The sequence below is a fragment of the Tupaia chinensis genome, unplaced genomic scaffold, assembly GCF_000334495.1.
Source record: "Tupaia chinensis unplaced genomic scaffold, TupChi_1.0 Scaffold000099_1, whole genome shotgun sequence".
Classification (NCBI taxonomy): domain Eukaryota; kingdom Metazoa; phylum Chordata; class Mammalia; order Scandentia; family Tupaiidae; genus Tupaia; species Tupaia belangeri.
In genome coordinates, this window is record NW_006159563.1 from 6307454 (window position 1) to 6323117 (window position 15664).

The following is a 15664-nucleotide window of genomic DNA, read 5'->3' on the forward strand; positions in this document are numbered from 1 at the left end:
ATGGTTTCCCTACGCATCCGCAGGACATCAGGCGTTCTTAATTGGTGGCTATTACTTTTGATTAGTGATAACAGAAACTTCCTCCAGAGGCCTTGGTTATAAGGTGTTTTTATGACAGCTATACACGATGGTCTTCCAAGTAATTCTCTTTATATTCAGCCCTCCTCTCTTCACCCCACCTTGGAGAGTATTTTTCTTGCCAATTTAGAATTACCATGGGGAAAAAAATGGATATCCTATTAGATACCTCTGGGAGATGGCATAAACATTAAACAGGCTTTTTAATTTTTTTCAAGATGATTGCACAAGCAAATACCAGCTTCTTCCTTCCTTTTTTCTCTCCTTCTCCTCAGAAAATCTTGTTGGTTAAAAACTTCTATTATTACTATTGATCAGATACATGGGGTTTTTAAAAAGTTCATGGAAAAGTATGTTACAAAAAAATCCTAAATGAATTTCCAATTTTTTCCACAGAAGTAAACTCATACTTGCATTTCGTTTTTCCATGGACTTTTTGAAGTCCCCATGTGCTAAGCTGATATGTAGATGAAATCTGCTCTGTCAAGTCATTGTGGTCAGCAACTGAAACTCTTTTTCATTAGCAGTGAATCTGTTTCATCTTAGTTCTTGATCTGGCCATGGAAGCAGTGTTACTATATGTCAAACTTGGGCCCAGTCTAGCTTGTCCACAAACTCTTGAAACTTTAAAATGGGAGGTAATGGGGTATGATGGGGTAGTTAAGTAGTAGTAGTATGTAGTAGTTAAGGCACTGGACTCCCACGTGGCTGACCACAGTTCAAAGCTCAGACATGGCACCTTGAAAATCATGCTGGGCATGTGTGGATGCATGTCCAAAATCCCAGGAGAATGAAAGAGAAGACATGGTGGAATGGCCATCCCCTTGGTGGGGGTCAGAGAGATAATTTCTTACTTTCTCTCATGCTGTCTTTCTCTGTCTCCTTCCTTCCTGATGAGCCCATGCACCCTATGGCAAAAACCTTGAAAGAAAGAAAGAAAGAAAGAAAGAAAGAAAGAAAGAAAGAAAGAAAGAAAGAAAGAAAGAAAGAAAGAAAGAAAGAAAGAAAGAAAGAAAGAAAGGAAGGAAGGAAGGAAGGAAGGAAGGAAGGAAGGAAGAAAAGAAAAGAAAAGAAAAGAAAAGAAAAGAAAAGAGAGAAAGAAAAAGAGCGAGAACAAAAATAAGTTCAGATTTTAGACTCAAAGGAGCCAAAACTCAGAGCCTCCTTCCCCTTCACTTTATGGCTTTTACAGTAACAAAATGGAATTTTAGAAAGAAATCTGTCTTTTCATGGTACCCTCTGTACTCCTTGATCCCCTTCCCTGAGAAGGGCCCATCTACCGGCAGTTGATGTGTTTGAGTGGGGGCTCGTCCCCTGTGTGCCAGGGTTCCCACAGCAAGAACAAGAATAATAAGCACAAAATGGTCAGAGGTCATAGAGCTAAACCTATTCAGCGTGAAGAACTGTCTTTTATTCTTAGATTATGTCCTTTACCCTTTTGCTGTCTTCTTCTGTCTCCTTCCTTCCTGATGAGCCCATGCACCCTATGGCAAAAACCTTGAAAGAAAGAAAGAAAGAAAGAAAGAAAGAAAGAAAGAAAGAAAGAAAGAAAGAAAGAAAGAAAGAAAGAAAGAAAGAAAGAAAGAAAGAAAGGAAGGAAGGAAGGAAGGAAGGAAGGAAGGAAGGAAGAAAAGAAAAGAAAAGAAAAGAAAAGAAAAGAAAAGAAAAGAAAAGAGAGAAAGAAAAAGAGCGAGAACAAAAATAAGTTCAGATTTTAGACTCAAAGGAGCCAAAACTCAGAGCCTCCTTCCCCTTCACTTTATGGCTTGCACAGTAAATAAATGGCTTCTTAGAAAGAAATCTGTCTTTTCATGGTACCCTCTGTACTCCTTGATCCCCTTCCCTGAGAAGGGCCCATCTACCGGCAGTTGATGTGTTTGAGTGGGGGCTCGTCCCCTGTGTGCCAGGGTTCCCACAGCAAGAACAAGAATAATAAGCACAAAATGGTCAGAGGTCATAGAGCTAAACCTATTCAGCGTGAAGAACTGTCTTTTATTCTTAGATTATGTCCTTTACCCTTTTGTGTTAAAATATGCTTTCTTTAATGAAGTGATGACAGAAGATCAAGGTTATTCTCAGTGTCCCTGTAGTAGCAAAATAAGAATGTTGGCCTCCTAACAATTTTTTCTGGCTATTGTTCTAGCAAAGTGTATGAAGTCCAAAAGTGTGGACCTACTGTTCTAGAATGTGAGCAAGCCCCTCCACAGTGGGGACAGGGCCTTTGCACAGTTGTCTGTACTGTTCAGGCCAGGGCCTGCTTCCTGGTAGGGGCTCAGCAAACATACGTTCACTGACAGGAACATGTTGATTAGTCTGCATTGACTCAATGTAAATTTGTAGGTATTTTGGAAAGAGTAAAGGATTTAGCAAACGCTGTGATGTCTCAATTCTGACATGGACTCTGACCTCCCGGACAGTTAAAGCATAAATAATTGATGGAGCTATCATCCGAAGAATCGTTAAGAGTCGTTCAGAACCTGGGAACCAGCAGTTAGCATAATGGCTATGTCGCTGGACTCCCACGTAGTCGACCGCGGTTCGTGTCCCGGACCCGGTGGCTTAAAACTCATGCCGGGCGCGTGTGCGTGCGTGCCCAAGATCCCGAGAGGAGAATGGAGGAGAAGGGATTGCAGCGTGATTTCTCGCTTTCTGTCTCTATGTCTCTCTCCGTCTGTCTGGTGAGCGCACGCGCCCTACAGTGAAAATCTCTCCAAAAAAAAAAAAAAAAGAGTCGTTCAGAACCTTCAGTCACTAAAGCCAGATCCCGCTTGGGCTTTGGAGTAAATTTTCATTGAAAAAGTCTTAACAAAATGATCTCAGATAGTTTCATCAAAAGTGATAACAATTGAGCAGAAATCCTTAATTCATGTTATAACTCATATTTACTTTATTGATAAATATGGTTCAGATCCCCCTGGACCCTGTTCACTAGGTTGTCAGCAAAGTCAAGACATATTTTTTCTGTTTTTCTATGCAAACATGCATCATGGCTTTCTTGACGACCCAATAGAAGTTGCTTTGACCAAGGGTAGCCACTGATAATTCATTATGGAGGTCAGTGAGACTCAGATTAGAATGGAAGAGAAGGTGTGGTTGGAACTTCTTTATCTTGCTGAGGTCCTGCCATAGGGCTAGCAGGGTCATGGCTTGACAGTAAGTGAGTGACTATTTTGGTGCATATGTCTTCTCCTGATAACCCCCTCACAACACTCCTGTGGTTTTCTTACTTGATTACTGTTTTTAATTATGTTTCCCTAACCTTCAGAATATAATAACCCAGCTCTGTGCCAAATATAACTAACTCCTCGCTTCATTGGGACAATCCTTGTATCTTGGAAGCTAGTCTCCGGACTGCAGTAAAGGAGTAGTTTAATATAAAGGCTTAGGAAGTGGACTCTGAAGTCATATCATCTGGATTTGAGTCCCAGCCCTGCCACTTGATTAGCCACGAAACCTTACTTAACCCCTCTGTGTCTCAGTCTCCTCATCTGTCAAGTCGTATTAATAGCACTAACTTTGTAAGATTGCTATAAGGACTAATTGAGTTCTATTTAAAGTGTTTAACCAGTACTTGACACACAGTACTCGTAAGCATCAGCTGCTGCCGTGATTACAACCATTACCCTAAATTTCCAACTCGAAAGTATCATTCATGAATGTATAAAATTGGGGGAGTATCAACTCCATGTCATTTTTACTTTGAATCTACCATTTTACCATAGAAACCTTTCCAGAAAGATCTTCCAAAGAATTGAAGACTAGAAAGGAAATGGGAATCAGAAATGACTCACAAAGTTGGTCAGCAGCAGCGTGGTAGAGGACTGTGTCACAGGCACTAGGTGTAGATTTGGGATGGGGACAGAGACAGAGGAGCCACTCCTTAGCACTGTCACAAGTTCACAATCAAATGGAAGTTCATGTGAGCCCCCAAGGCCCGCTATTCTATAATATGACGAGACAAAAGCGTATCATATCAGAGTAAGATTTCTGTCTTTTACTGTCATTGTTCTCATTGTCCTGGATAGTTTTCCAGATTGTTGTTTAACCACCTTTTTGCAATTTTTATTTCAAGTTTTTAACCATGATTTTTTTTTTCAAAATTATGTCAGTATAATAAAATGGAGTAAAGGGAACCTAATTTAGTGTCATCTGGGTGACTGAATTCCATTATTGCAGAGTGGCTCCAAAGTCCCCACACAGGAGCTCACAGGCCATGATCTTTGGGAAGAGAAAGCACATGGCAGACTCAGTGGCTAGGGAACTGGATTGGTCTAATAAGGTGTCTCCTCAAAGTACAGCCTGAGTATCCGACAGTTTGTCTTAGGTATCGTGAGAGGGAACATGTCCCTACCTAACAACAGTCGATGAGTTATAAACAGCTGATTTCCAGCTGTCAGCATGGAAGATGACTTGGAGAAAAACAGAAATTCAGACAAAAGGAAGGGAAACTACAGATGAATGTCAACTGGCACGCAGAGGGATGTTGTCTGTCACTCTCTACGTGAGAAAGAGGGCCCCAGACTTAGAGTTAAATAACTAAGCATGTTGTTCCTCCACTAGAAACAAAAAACGTTATCTCCTCCACCACCACTGGAGGTCGATCTGTCCTCCTGACTGCCAGCAGGAGTGGGCAGTTTCCTGGGCTGCTACTCAGTCACCTCCTCTGCCCTTAGTGCTGGCACCTTCACTGTTGGTCTCTCTGTGCTCTGCACTGTTTCTAATAAATACCACCCTGCCTTGTCTGCATGTGGCCATGGTCCACCCCGTTACTCATTCTCCTCGTACCCTCTCATCTCCTCTCACCTGTCAAATCTCATCCTGCTCCAGGCTTATCCCTGCACAACTACGCCAGCTTCCCTCCAGCTGGTGCCCCGGCCACCTCCCACAGTCTGCCATGGCCTGTCTTTCCAGCTGTGCTCACTGTAGCCAGGTATAGTTGGAAATAATTTTAAAGTTTTGTGGCTAAACTACTGCTGGTCTCTAGATAACCAAAAACTAATTACATGTAATGAATTTGTTAGCTTTTCCTGTGTGACCTTCCAAAAACCAACCATTTTGGGGAAGGAACTTTTCAGTGCAGACAGTTTAGTAAAGGCCACTCCCCGGGTCTGGATTCTGCAAGTGTTTCAGCAATAGAAGTGTGACTGGTTTCTGTGAGCCGAAATTACCTGGGATTCATGGTATCAACTGCAATTTTCCCTCCAACCATTTCAGAAACTTGGGAAGAACTTTTCACAGTGGCAAAATGTAATATAATCACATCAGTCACCCTACCTTTTCATTCCCCTAGTCAATCAGCAAATATTTCATAAGCACATATTACCTGTCAGACATTGTTCTTGGGAATTGGGACCCACAAAGAACAAACTGCACAAAGTTCCCCATCCTCATGGAGCATGGAGTTTACCTTCAAGCCGGTGGGGACAGACGGTAAAATAGGTAAACCATTGGTACGTGAAAGGTGCTGGGTGTGCTGGGGGTGGGCGTAAGAGAGACAAGGTATGCTGGACTAGAGGGGGCTGAGGTACATTGTCTTCAATGCGGAAGTCACAGGACTAGTCACTGGAAGAAGAAATTCAGCCAAAGCCCTGAATTAGATGAACAAGTTAGCCATGTGGGTAATGAGGAAAAAGAACATTCTGGGCAAAGGGAACAGAACAAAGTCCCTGCTGATAGATAATTGTGGACTTTATGAGAAAGAAAGGAATTACAGATGATGTCAAGGTTTGGGACCTGAGCAGGTTACAAGAACCAAACTCCCTTTTACTGAGATGAAGTCACCAGGGCGGAGAACGGGATTTGAAGAGGGGAATGGAGATCGAGTCCAGATTTGCACATCATTGTCAAGTACCCTGTCGGACATCTAAGTGGAGGCAAGTGCACTGTTGGATATGCACATTTGGCTCAAAGTGGAGAGAAAATCTCAAGAGATGGCACTATGACGTGGTAGCTAGTTGTGAGCCCAAGTGTGATCAGTATGAAGGGACTAGATCGGGAGGAGGAGTAAGGGTCAACCCTGGGCCTTTCAGTGCAGAGACTGAAAAGGTAAGACCAGCAGGGGTATGGAGAAGGAAAGCCAGTGAGGCTTCTGTCTGGAGCCAGAAACCACAGGTGTCTACAACTCATGAGAGAATAGCTGTCTTGCCCTAGTTTTCCTTTAATCTAGAAAACTCAGTGCTTGTTGAAGGTGGTGGTTGAAGCTAGCCCACCTAATTAGTCTGGAAATCCTCTCTGAGCTGTGTCCCTGAATGGGATGGGATACAGGTAACCAGTTGCTTGCCTGGCTTGTCTGGCTTCAGTTAGGTTGTCACCAAGGGCGAGGGACCAGAAGTGTGGCCGGGTGGTGGCAACAAGGCAACCTCTTGGCGTTAGGCTGTAGTGAACTGAGCTGAGTCAACGGAGACTGGGGCTCAGGCTTAGCTAGATCTATAGCCCCAACCACTGAATCACAGGTCAAATCCAAGAGGCATAAACCACACTGGGTGATTCCCCAGAAAAAAAGTAGGTGTGTAGTCAGAGGCCTCCTGCTGTGCTCCAGAATGAGTCAGTGGCTGGTGAGAGCCAGAAATAATTTCACCTCTTGACCTGGGTTACCCTAGGCGAACTGTAATTCACCCAGCAGGTTAATCAGTAAATGTTAAGACAAAATTGCTGTGTCGCCTTAGAATTAGTGATGATAAGTCAGTAATCTAATAACAAGTATCCGGAATGTGTCAGGGACGGGAGATACCAAAGTATTCCTGTCCTCAAGGACTGCAGGTTCCACGAGGGCACTGCTGCTTCTTCAGGACTGAGTAACACTCACTAAGTAGGTGATTCAGGAAGTAGATGTTGAGTCGATGTGTAAAAATAGCACAAGGTCATAAAAAGCTGAAGAGGAGTCCATAGAATGGTGGGAGTACAGAGAGACTAGCTGTAGTGGGAAGGGGTGACACGCTTCACATAGAGGTGACGTCTGAACTGGAATGAGGGGAGTATTTCCAGGTGGATGCCCAAGAGGTCAGCATGACCGAGACCCCCTTGGTCAAGTAACGGTGACCTGTGTATTGTGACCAAATTCTTGAGTATCACTGGCCTGAAAGTGTTTCAGGCCTATGGGATCCCATGACGTCCCACTCCTGTAACCTTGTGTGGCCACAGTACTGCACCTGGCATAGGGACAGGCATGTGAAGTGCACTCGATGGACACTCTACAGGGATTATCTAACCGTAGCCTGAATTTATCCAAAGATCCTCTAAGCCTGTTGTCAGTTGTCTGCTGTGAACGCACTCCGCAGACATGCCAGGATGGTTCCTAGCTTCAGAGTGAGCTTGGAGATGACGCCTGGGGGAAGCAGGAAGCCTCCCTTTTTGGTGGCCTCTCTGCAGGTTACTGGTAGCAGTATTGGATGGCCTTCTTGTCCTTAAGAAAATTTCTTTGACTACTGCAATCTAGGTGGTCTTTAATGTGTAGTCCAGAAGCCTGTATGCAGAGGAAGTAGGGGTGTGGTATCCAAGCGTTCAGGTGGTTGCTCAGCAGGGCGGGGACCAGCCAGAATGCTCACCTCTCCAGTAGGACAAATCGCCTTTCTCTGTATGAGACTTGGTATCCCGTGATTTGATTCCAGGGCAGGATTAATTACCTTACACAGAATTTTGCGGCTAGTCTGGTACAGCCAGTGCTGAATGTTGATAAGAGAGCAGGTCTATGACTTTACTCTTCACGGCATGTTCCACTCATTTTTTTAGCACCTTCTGTGGTTTAGGCACTGGGAACACAGTGACAGGACACTGTTCCTACCCTCATGGAGCCTGCAATGTCATTATTTGAGCTAAGCCCATATCTCATGTTGAGCTTCTCCAAAGACACTGAAAACTTCTGCACAGGTAGATAAAACTGCTGGGAGGGGGGCCAGCGGTAGTGTGGTGGGAAAGGTGCTAGAGTCCTATGTGGTTGACCACAGTGTGAGTCCCGGACCTGGCAGCTTGCTCTCTCTCTCTCTCTCGTGTGCGTGCCCTGTAGCACATTAGAAAATAATAAAAATAAATAAAATTAAACAATTCTTTTTTTTTGGGGGGGGGAGAGGTTTTTGCTATAGGGCCCTTGTGCTCGCCAGAAAGATAGAGAGAGACAGAGAGACAGAAAGTGAGAAATCACCCCCCGGGGGGATGGCCACGCCGCAATCCCTTCTCCTCCATTCTCCTCTCAGGATCTTGGGCACACACGCACATGCGCCCGGCATGAGTTTAAGCCACTGGGTCCAGGACTCAAACAGCAGTCGACTACATGGGAGTCCAGCGACATAGCCATTACACTAACTGCTGGTCCCAATTAAATAATTCTTTAAAAAATAAACATAAATTTTAAAACTTTAAAAAGATTTTAAAAAAGAGAAGGGATTACGGCATGGCCATCCCCCCTGAGGGGTGATTCTCGCTTTCTGTCTCTCTGTCTCTTTCTCTCTGTCTCACTCTGTCTCTCCGGTGAGCACACGTGCCCTGTAGCAAAAAAAAAAAAAAAAAAAAAATTTTTTTGGGGGTTTTTTTTTTTTTTTTTTTTTTTTTTTTTGGGGTGGGGGATCCCTTTCCTCATGGAGCTCAAAGTCTAGGATGGAGATGGAGAATAATCAAGATTACTAAGTGAAATACTAGGTTGAACCATATGAAATGGCCATTTTTGTTGGAAAAGTTGTCAGCCATGACAGTTTCCTATGATTGCTGTTGAAGCCTGCACCTGAGGGCTGGTGAGGGCCCAGGAGCCCCTGCCTGGGCTGAGGAGAAAACATGTTGGAAATAGCAGCAGGACGTGACGGGCACTGCCACAGGACAGCTGGTGCCCAGCTGATTGTGAGGGGGCCAGCACTATGTGGGGCCATCGGTGGGGATGTCGAGGCTGTCTCACTTGAGGTGGCATCTAGAGGACAGTCCAAGTGACTTTCAGTTTCTTTGCGGTTACTTCTTTTACAGACCAAGGTGAGTCATCCACCAGGATTCTCTCCCTCCCTGTTACTCTGCTTAGACTGCTCAGAAGCTGCCCTGGGCCCAGAGTCTAAGCCAGGGTCAAGCTGGCATCTTCTAGCGTCTTTTTTTTTTTTTTTTTTTTGAGAGAGAGATTTTTGCTAAAGGGCATGTGAGCTCACCAGAGACGGAAAGCAACAAATCACTGCCAGGGTGGATGGCCACAACACAGTCCCTTCTCCTGGGATTGTGGGCACGTATACACATGCGCCCAGCATGAGTTTCAAGCTGCTGGGTCCAGGACTTCAACTGCAGTCGACTACATAGGAGTCCAGTGACGTTGCCATTACACCATCTGCTGGTCCCGATCTTCTAACCTTCATGATACAATGAACTGGGGGGCAGGTAGGGAGAGGGGCAAGGATGAAAGATGTCTTTTAAGGTAATAAAAGATTGTCTTTGAGAGCACCATCCTGTCTATTCAAGCCACCGCAGAGGTTACAGGCACAGCTGCTTAGGGTTTCTTTCAGTGGTGGCTCTGTTTTCTTTGGTCACAGGCCAGCATCACTCTCCCTGCATTTCCTCCTCCTCCCAGCTAAGCCCCCACAGCTCAGCCAGATACCAGAAAGATGCCAGCCAGAGAGTGTGCATGCCCATAGGCCTAGTTCCTTATTTTCTCTATTTCCTGACACAGCACAGCCCTTCAGGGACAGCGCAGAAAGGTGAGCTGATGGCAGGGCCCCCGAGACTCCTAGAGGCTGCCCTAACTTCAAGGACTGCCTTTTCAGTAGCTGCAGAGGCCAAGCAGACCACTGCTGGCTTGGCGTGATGTGAAACACAGCCCGTGCACACATCACCTTCCAGATGGCTTCTGCACATAACCCACAGCCCCACTGATAGTCCCTGAGCGCACTTCAGGCCAGGACCAGACAAGCCATGCCAAGTTTGCTGCAAACTTGGTAAGTTTTACTGGATTCTCTTGTCTTTTGTCTGACATCCCATTTAAGAGGTCATTGATTTTCGTGGCACAAGCTAGCTTATAACCACAGCGTTCACTGTTTTCTCCTATGGGTTAGGAACATTTTATTACAAAGCAAATTGTACTGACATTCAGTGAAGTTTCATTAAGGGCCTGCTGTGCAACAGGTGTTATTCTAAGCATTGACTTTCCAGTAGTAATCCAAATACACAAAAATACCCATCCTGAGGACCAGCAGATGGTGTAATGGTTATGTCACTGGACTCCCACGTAGTTGACCAAAGTACAAGTCCCAGACCCAGTGGCTTAAAACCCAAGTCAGGCACATGTGCATGTGTACCTAAGATCCTGAGAAGAGAATGGAAGAGAAGGGATTACGGCATGGCCATCCATCCCTCCTGAGGGGTGATTTCTCGCTTTCTGTCTCTCTGTCTCTTTCTCTCTGTCTCACTCTGTCTCTCCAGTGAGCACACGTGCCCTGTAGAAAATAATAATAATAATAATAATTTTCTTGAGGATGGGGGGATCCCTTTCCTCATGGAGCTCAAAGTCTAGGATGGAGATGGAGAATAATCAAGATTACTAAGTGAAATACTAGGTTGAACCATATGAAATGGCCATTTTTTTGTAGGAAAAGTTGTCAGCCATGACAGTTTCCTATGATTGCTGTTGAAGCCTGCACCTGAGGGCTGCTGGTGAGGGCCCAGGAACCCCTGCCTGGGCTGCTCAGGAGCTGCCCTGGGCCTGAGAACAGTGCAGAGAGCTCGGATGGATGGCTCCACTTCCTGCTCTGGGACTCAGAAGGGAGGACTAAGCAAGGCGTGATGGGGTGGGGCAGTAACTGAACTCTCTGGAATTCCTTTGGTGTAGAGAGGTTTTATCTAAATACCCAGAGACATGGTATGTGTGAGTTTTTAAAAATACTTTTGGCTTACCAGAAGGCCCACTGTTTTGCTTATCTTGGTCAGACACTGCCCTTACATTTTCGTGGCATGGACTATGTTAATGAAACTGGTGACCATTGGGACCAGAGGTCCACTAGTTGGGCCAGGAAGGACAGTGGCAACTGCCCATCCCTGGCCCATTGAGAACTGGATAAAGCACTGTTGCATTTATCTAGGCTGGCCGCCCAGGTGGGACTGTGTGCTTTCTGCAAATGTCACACCCATTAGGCAAGTGTCCCACAGCCCACTTATTATCCTCCCACGTGGACTTTACTGTGGCCTTATAAATATTCCAGTTGAGGCTTTGACAAGTTCCTGAACATGACACCTTTATGTGATGGGCCTCTCTGGTGTCTTCATTCACAAACTGATTGAGCCAGTAGCAGTTGCAAGATTTTAGGATGGGCTGAAGCACCTCAGGAATCACACTTGAACTTTTAGGAAAGGAGACACCTAAATGTTCTTGGATGATCTCAACATGCCGGGAAAATGTCTGATGCTATTAAAATACTGATTGGCCAGCCCCATGGCCTGTGGTTAAGGGAGCTAGATCCCACAGACCCCACACGGCCCTGGTGGCTTGAAAATCACTCCATGCACATGTGCATGTGCGACCAAAATCTCAACAGGATAAAGAAATGGAGGAGAGGACCAGCAGGTGGTGAGAAGGTTGAGGTGCTGGAGTCCACATGGCCAACTTCAGGGTTCGAGTCCCTGACCTGGTAGCTTGGGAATCACAACAGGTGCATGTGCATGCATACCCAGGATCCTGAGAGGATAGTGTCAGAGAGGGGACTGTGGAGCGGCCATCCTCCCTGGGTAGTGGTTTCTCACTTTCTCTCTCTCTGTCTCTCACTGGCGTGTGCACCTGCTCCCGCAACACCCTCCCCCCAAAAAAAAGGAAATGGAGAAGGGAATGTGGCGTGACCACACCTCGTTTGTGGGGGTGCTTTCTCCCTTTCTCTGTCTCTCTCTGGTGAGCCCATGTGACCTCTGGCAATTATAATAATAATAAGGATTATATTTTAAATCTACTTCCCCAAAGGATCTGACAAAGCCAAATAAGAGATTTCATGTGTTCTACAAACAGCCAGCACCTGCATAGAGCAGCAGAGCTGGTATGTGATGGCAAATCCGACGCCCCCATCCCTAATATATTAAAATATATTCATGCCACATATAATACAAAATGTGTATTGCTGTTGAATTGGAACCACACAATAGGAACCCTTGGTTTTTCAGAGAGCACGGCAGTGAAGGCTGCCTTGTTTGGGTCTGCGCTCAGCACAGACTGCAGGCACGCAGCAGTGCCTTCGAGTCCTGAGCAGGTGGGCACTGCACCTGCAGCAGTGGTGCTTAAGGCGAGGCCCTGGGGGAACCAGCAGTTAGCATAATGGCTATGTCACTGGACTCCCACGTAGTCGACCGCGGTTCGTGTCCCGGACCCGGTGGCTTAAAACTCACGCTGGGCGCGTGTGCGTGCGTGCCCAAGATCCCGAGAGGAGAATGGAGGAGAAGGGATTGCGGCGTGACCATCCCCCCTGGGGGGTGATTTCTCGCTTTCTGTCTCTATGTCTCTCTCTGTCTGTCTGGCGAGCGCACGCGCCCTACAGTGAAAATCTCTCCAAAAAAAAAAAAAAAAAAAAAAAAAAGTCAAAAAAAAAAAAAAAAAAGACGAGGCCCTGGGATACAGCTTAGGACCTGGAGGGTGACGCTGTCAAGGTGTCATTCATACCTCGGGGTGTGCCTTTCGAGGACACAAGGTGGGATACAAGCAGGACTGATCAGGATTTCTCACGCACCTCAGAAATATTTAAGAATTGTGGACTGGGAACCAGCAGTTAGCGTAATGGCTATGTCGCTGGACTCCCACGTAGTCGACCGCGGTTCGCGTCCCGGACCCGGTGGCTTAAAACTCACACCGGGCGCGTGTGCGTGCGTGCCCAAGATCCCGAGAGGAGAATGGAGGAGAAGGGCTTGCAGCGTGACCATCCCCCCTGGGGGGTGACTTCTCGCTTTCTGTCTCTATGTCTCGCTCTGTCTGTCTGGCAAGCGCACGCGCCCTATAGCAAAAACCTCTCAAAAAAAAAAAAAAAAGAATTGTGGACTGGCTCCATGACCAGGTGGTTCAGGTGCCCAGATCCCACATGGCTGATCACAAAGTTCAAATCCTCTACATAGAGGCTTGAAAAACATGCCAGACGTGTGCATTCATGTCCAGTGTGAAAAACATGCCAGGCATGTGTCTAAAACCTGACAGAGGGGAGAAATGGACGAGAAGGGATTGTAATGTGAGCATGCCCCATTGGTGGGTGCTTTCTCTCCCTGCCTCACTGGTGAGCACATGGGCCTCCTGACAAAGAAAGGGAGAGAAAAAAAAGAGGAATAGAAAGATTCAAGTGTTGGTTCAATCATGTTAGATCTCTCCAGCTAAGTACCTGTTCATAAGGAGGATAGTTTATTTTTTCAAAGTTATTCACCTATAGCCTAGTGTCTTCTATGTCCTCAAATTATTAAACCTTTCAAGTATACCCTCAAAAATAAGCTGATCTGCTTATTCTTAACTGGCAAAATTTAACCTGCTTGTGATCATAGAAAAGGGGACTTTAAAAAGTTCATGGAAACTTGGAATTAAAGTATGTGTTTATTTTGACACAAAAATTTTGAAATCCATGCATCCTTTTTTTCATAATACACATCATTTTGTTTTGTTTTGTTTTTGTTTTTGTTTTTGTTTTTTTATAGACCATAGTTTAGTTTATTTTTAACACCCATCATGCCATGAATTCATAGGGAATAGGTTCTAGTAGCTCAGGCTCATTTCCATTGGTTCTCACAAAGTGTGCTGCTCTGGGTGGAGCAGGCTGGCGCTTTAGTTGAACCCAGGTACCTTTCTCTTTGGCTTCTTTCTTTTTCTGGTCATTTTCCTTCACCCGTTTTAGGAAGCTATCTCTGCTCTTAGAATGCTTAATATACTCAATACGCACATTGATTCTCTTGGCAAGAATCTTGCCCTTAACTTGTTTGTTCACAACAATGCCAACAGCTTGGTGGGTAACACTGTAGACTCTTCCAGTTTTGCCATGGTAACATTTGTGGGGCATTCCTTTTTGAACAGTACCCATTCCCTTAATGTCTACAATATCACCTTTCTTGTAGATTCGCATATATGTAGCCAAAGGAACAACTCCATGTTTTCTAAAAGGCCTAGAGAACATGTATCGGGTGCCTCTCCTCTTTCTCTTTGTGTTGGTCATTTTGGTTAATTACTGGGAGATGGCGGTTCTGGCCAAAAGCATAATATACATTTTCATGAACATTTTATAGAGACACTCCTTGCCTTCCCCTACAATTATAGAGGAGTCTGCTGAAGGCTCTAAAGGTTCTGTGTGGATTCTCTTGGGCTGGGAGTGGGCAAACTCTTTTCTACAAAAAGCCAGACAGTAAATATTTTTGGTTTTGCAGGCCATGTGGTCTGTAGCAGTCATAGCAGTGGCTAAATGAATGGCCATGGCTGTGTTCTTATAAAACTTCATTTATAAGGCTACAATTGGCTTGAGGGCCTTAGTTTGTCAACAGGTCCCTTAGACCAAAAGGGAAATGCTCACTGCGGTAAGCGCCCTGTGGGAAGTACTAAGTTAATTTACTTCTCTAGAAGATTAATTATTAGTGGGTTCACATTCCGGCATATATGGCAGTAGCTGGAAATATTTCTAAAGGAGTGGCACGTCTTGAGCAGGTCAGTTACTTGCATGAAGCAGTCCCTAACGCTGTGTACAGCAGAGCAGATGGCATTGCCCAAAGCAGGCAGGCAAGCTAAGCAGCAGTGACCGGAGACCCTCCAGGTACATGATATTGTGCACAGCGTCACCTGTCTCTCTTCCGTCCTGCAGGCCTATTCCTTATCCTCGGTTTGATACTGTACCCTGCTGGCTGGGGCTGTCAGAAGGCCATAGACTACTGTGGACATTATGCATCTGCCTATAAACCTGGAGACTGCGCCTTGGGCTGGGCCTTCTACACCGCCATCGGTGGCACCGTCCTCACCTTCATCTGCGCTGTCTTCTCTGCCCAAGCAGAGATCGCAACCTCCAGTGACAAAGTACAAGAAGAAATCGAAGAGGGAAAAAACCTTATCTGCCTCCTTTAGTTTGGAACAGACACTAATGCCATTTTCTTGAGCAATCTTGTGAAATAATCCACCTCCAGTTTCATGATTTGAATCTAGTGGAGAACTAGCCTTTACCTACCGAAGCCACATTCCACCGCCCCAGGCCTTCACGGGACCAATGAGCGGCAGCATGCTGCCAAGCAAAGTTACTGGACGTGAGGACCACGGTGCAAACTACAGGGGACGGAACGTGAAAACAGTGTGCAAACCCTGACATGAAGTCGCCCAGCTCTGTCTGACTCCATCTCCCCCAGGGCTCAATGAAGGAGAATGATCTAAAACGCTACGCAGCCATTTCTCTGGGAACAGAAGAGACTGTTAGCCAGATCCGCAGGCTGTCCTGAGCATTTCTGCCCCATGGCTGCCAGTCTGTGAGCAGCTCTGCCTCAGGGTGAGGTGTGGGGTTGGTGTTTCTGTTTTGCTCTTAGTTCTCTCTAGTTGTCTCAGTTGCAGAGAAGACCACAGCCTTCCTGAGGACAGAACACGTGTGGAAGGGCACACATGGCAAGAAGCTGTCTTGTGCTCAGCTGGCCGGAGGGGTTGGCAGGAAGAGTG

At 45.8% G+C, this 15664-nt stretch overlaps 1 protein-coding gene across 4 annotated transcripts in view; it reads left to right on the top strand.

Annotated features, from left to right (window-relative positions):
* The window catches only part of LHFPL2 (LHFPL tetraspan subfamily member 2), a 164755-nt gene extending 149097 nt beyond the window's left edge, over positions 1 to 15658 (top strand). For all 4 annotated transcript variants that reach the window (XM_006143526.3, XM_027769960.1, XM_006143527.2 and 1 more), the window contains one exon: positions 14832 to 15658. In XM_006143526.3, the coding sequence (XP_006143588.1) occupies positions 14832 to 15088 (257 nt within the window). In that variant the 3' untranslated portion in view covers positions 15089 to 15658. The remainder of the gene's footprint in view (positions 1 to 14831) is intronic.
* The last annotated feature ends 6 nt before the right edge of the window (positions 15659 to 15664 follow it).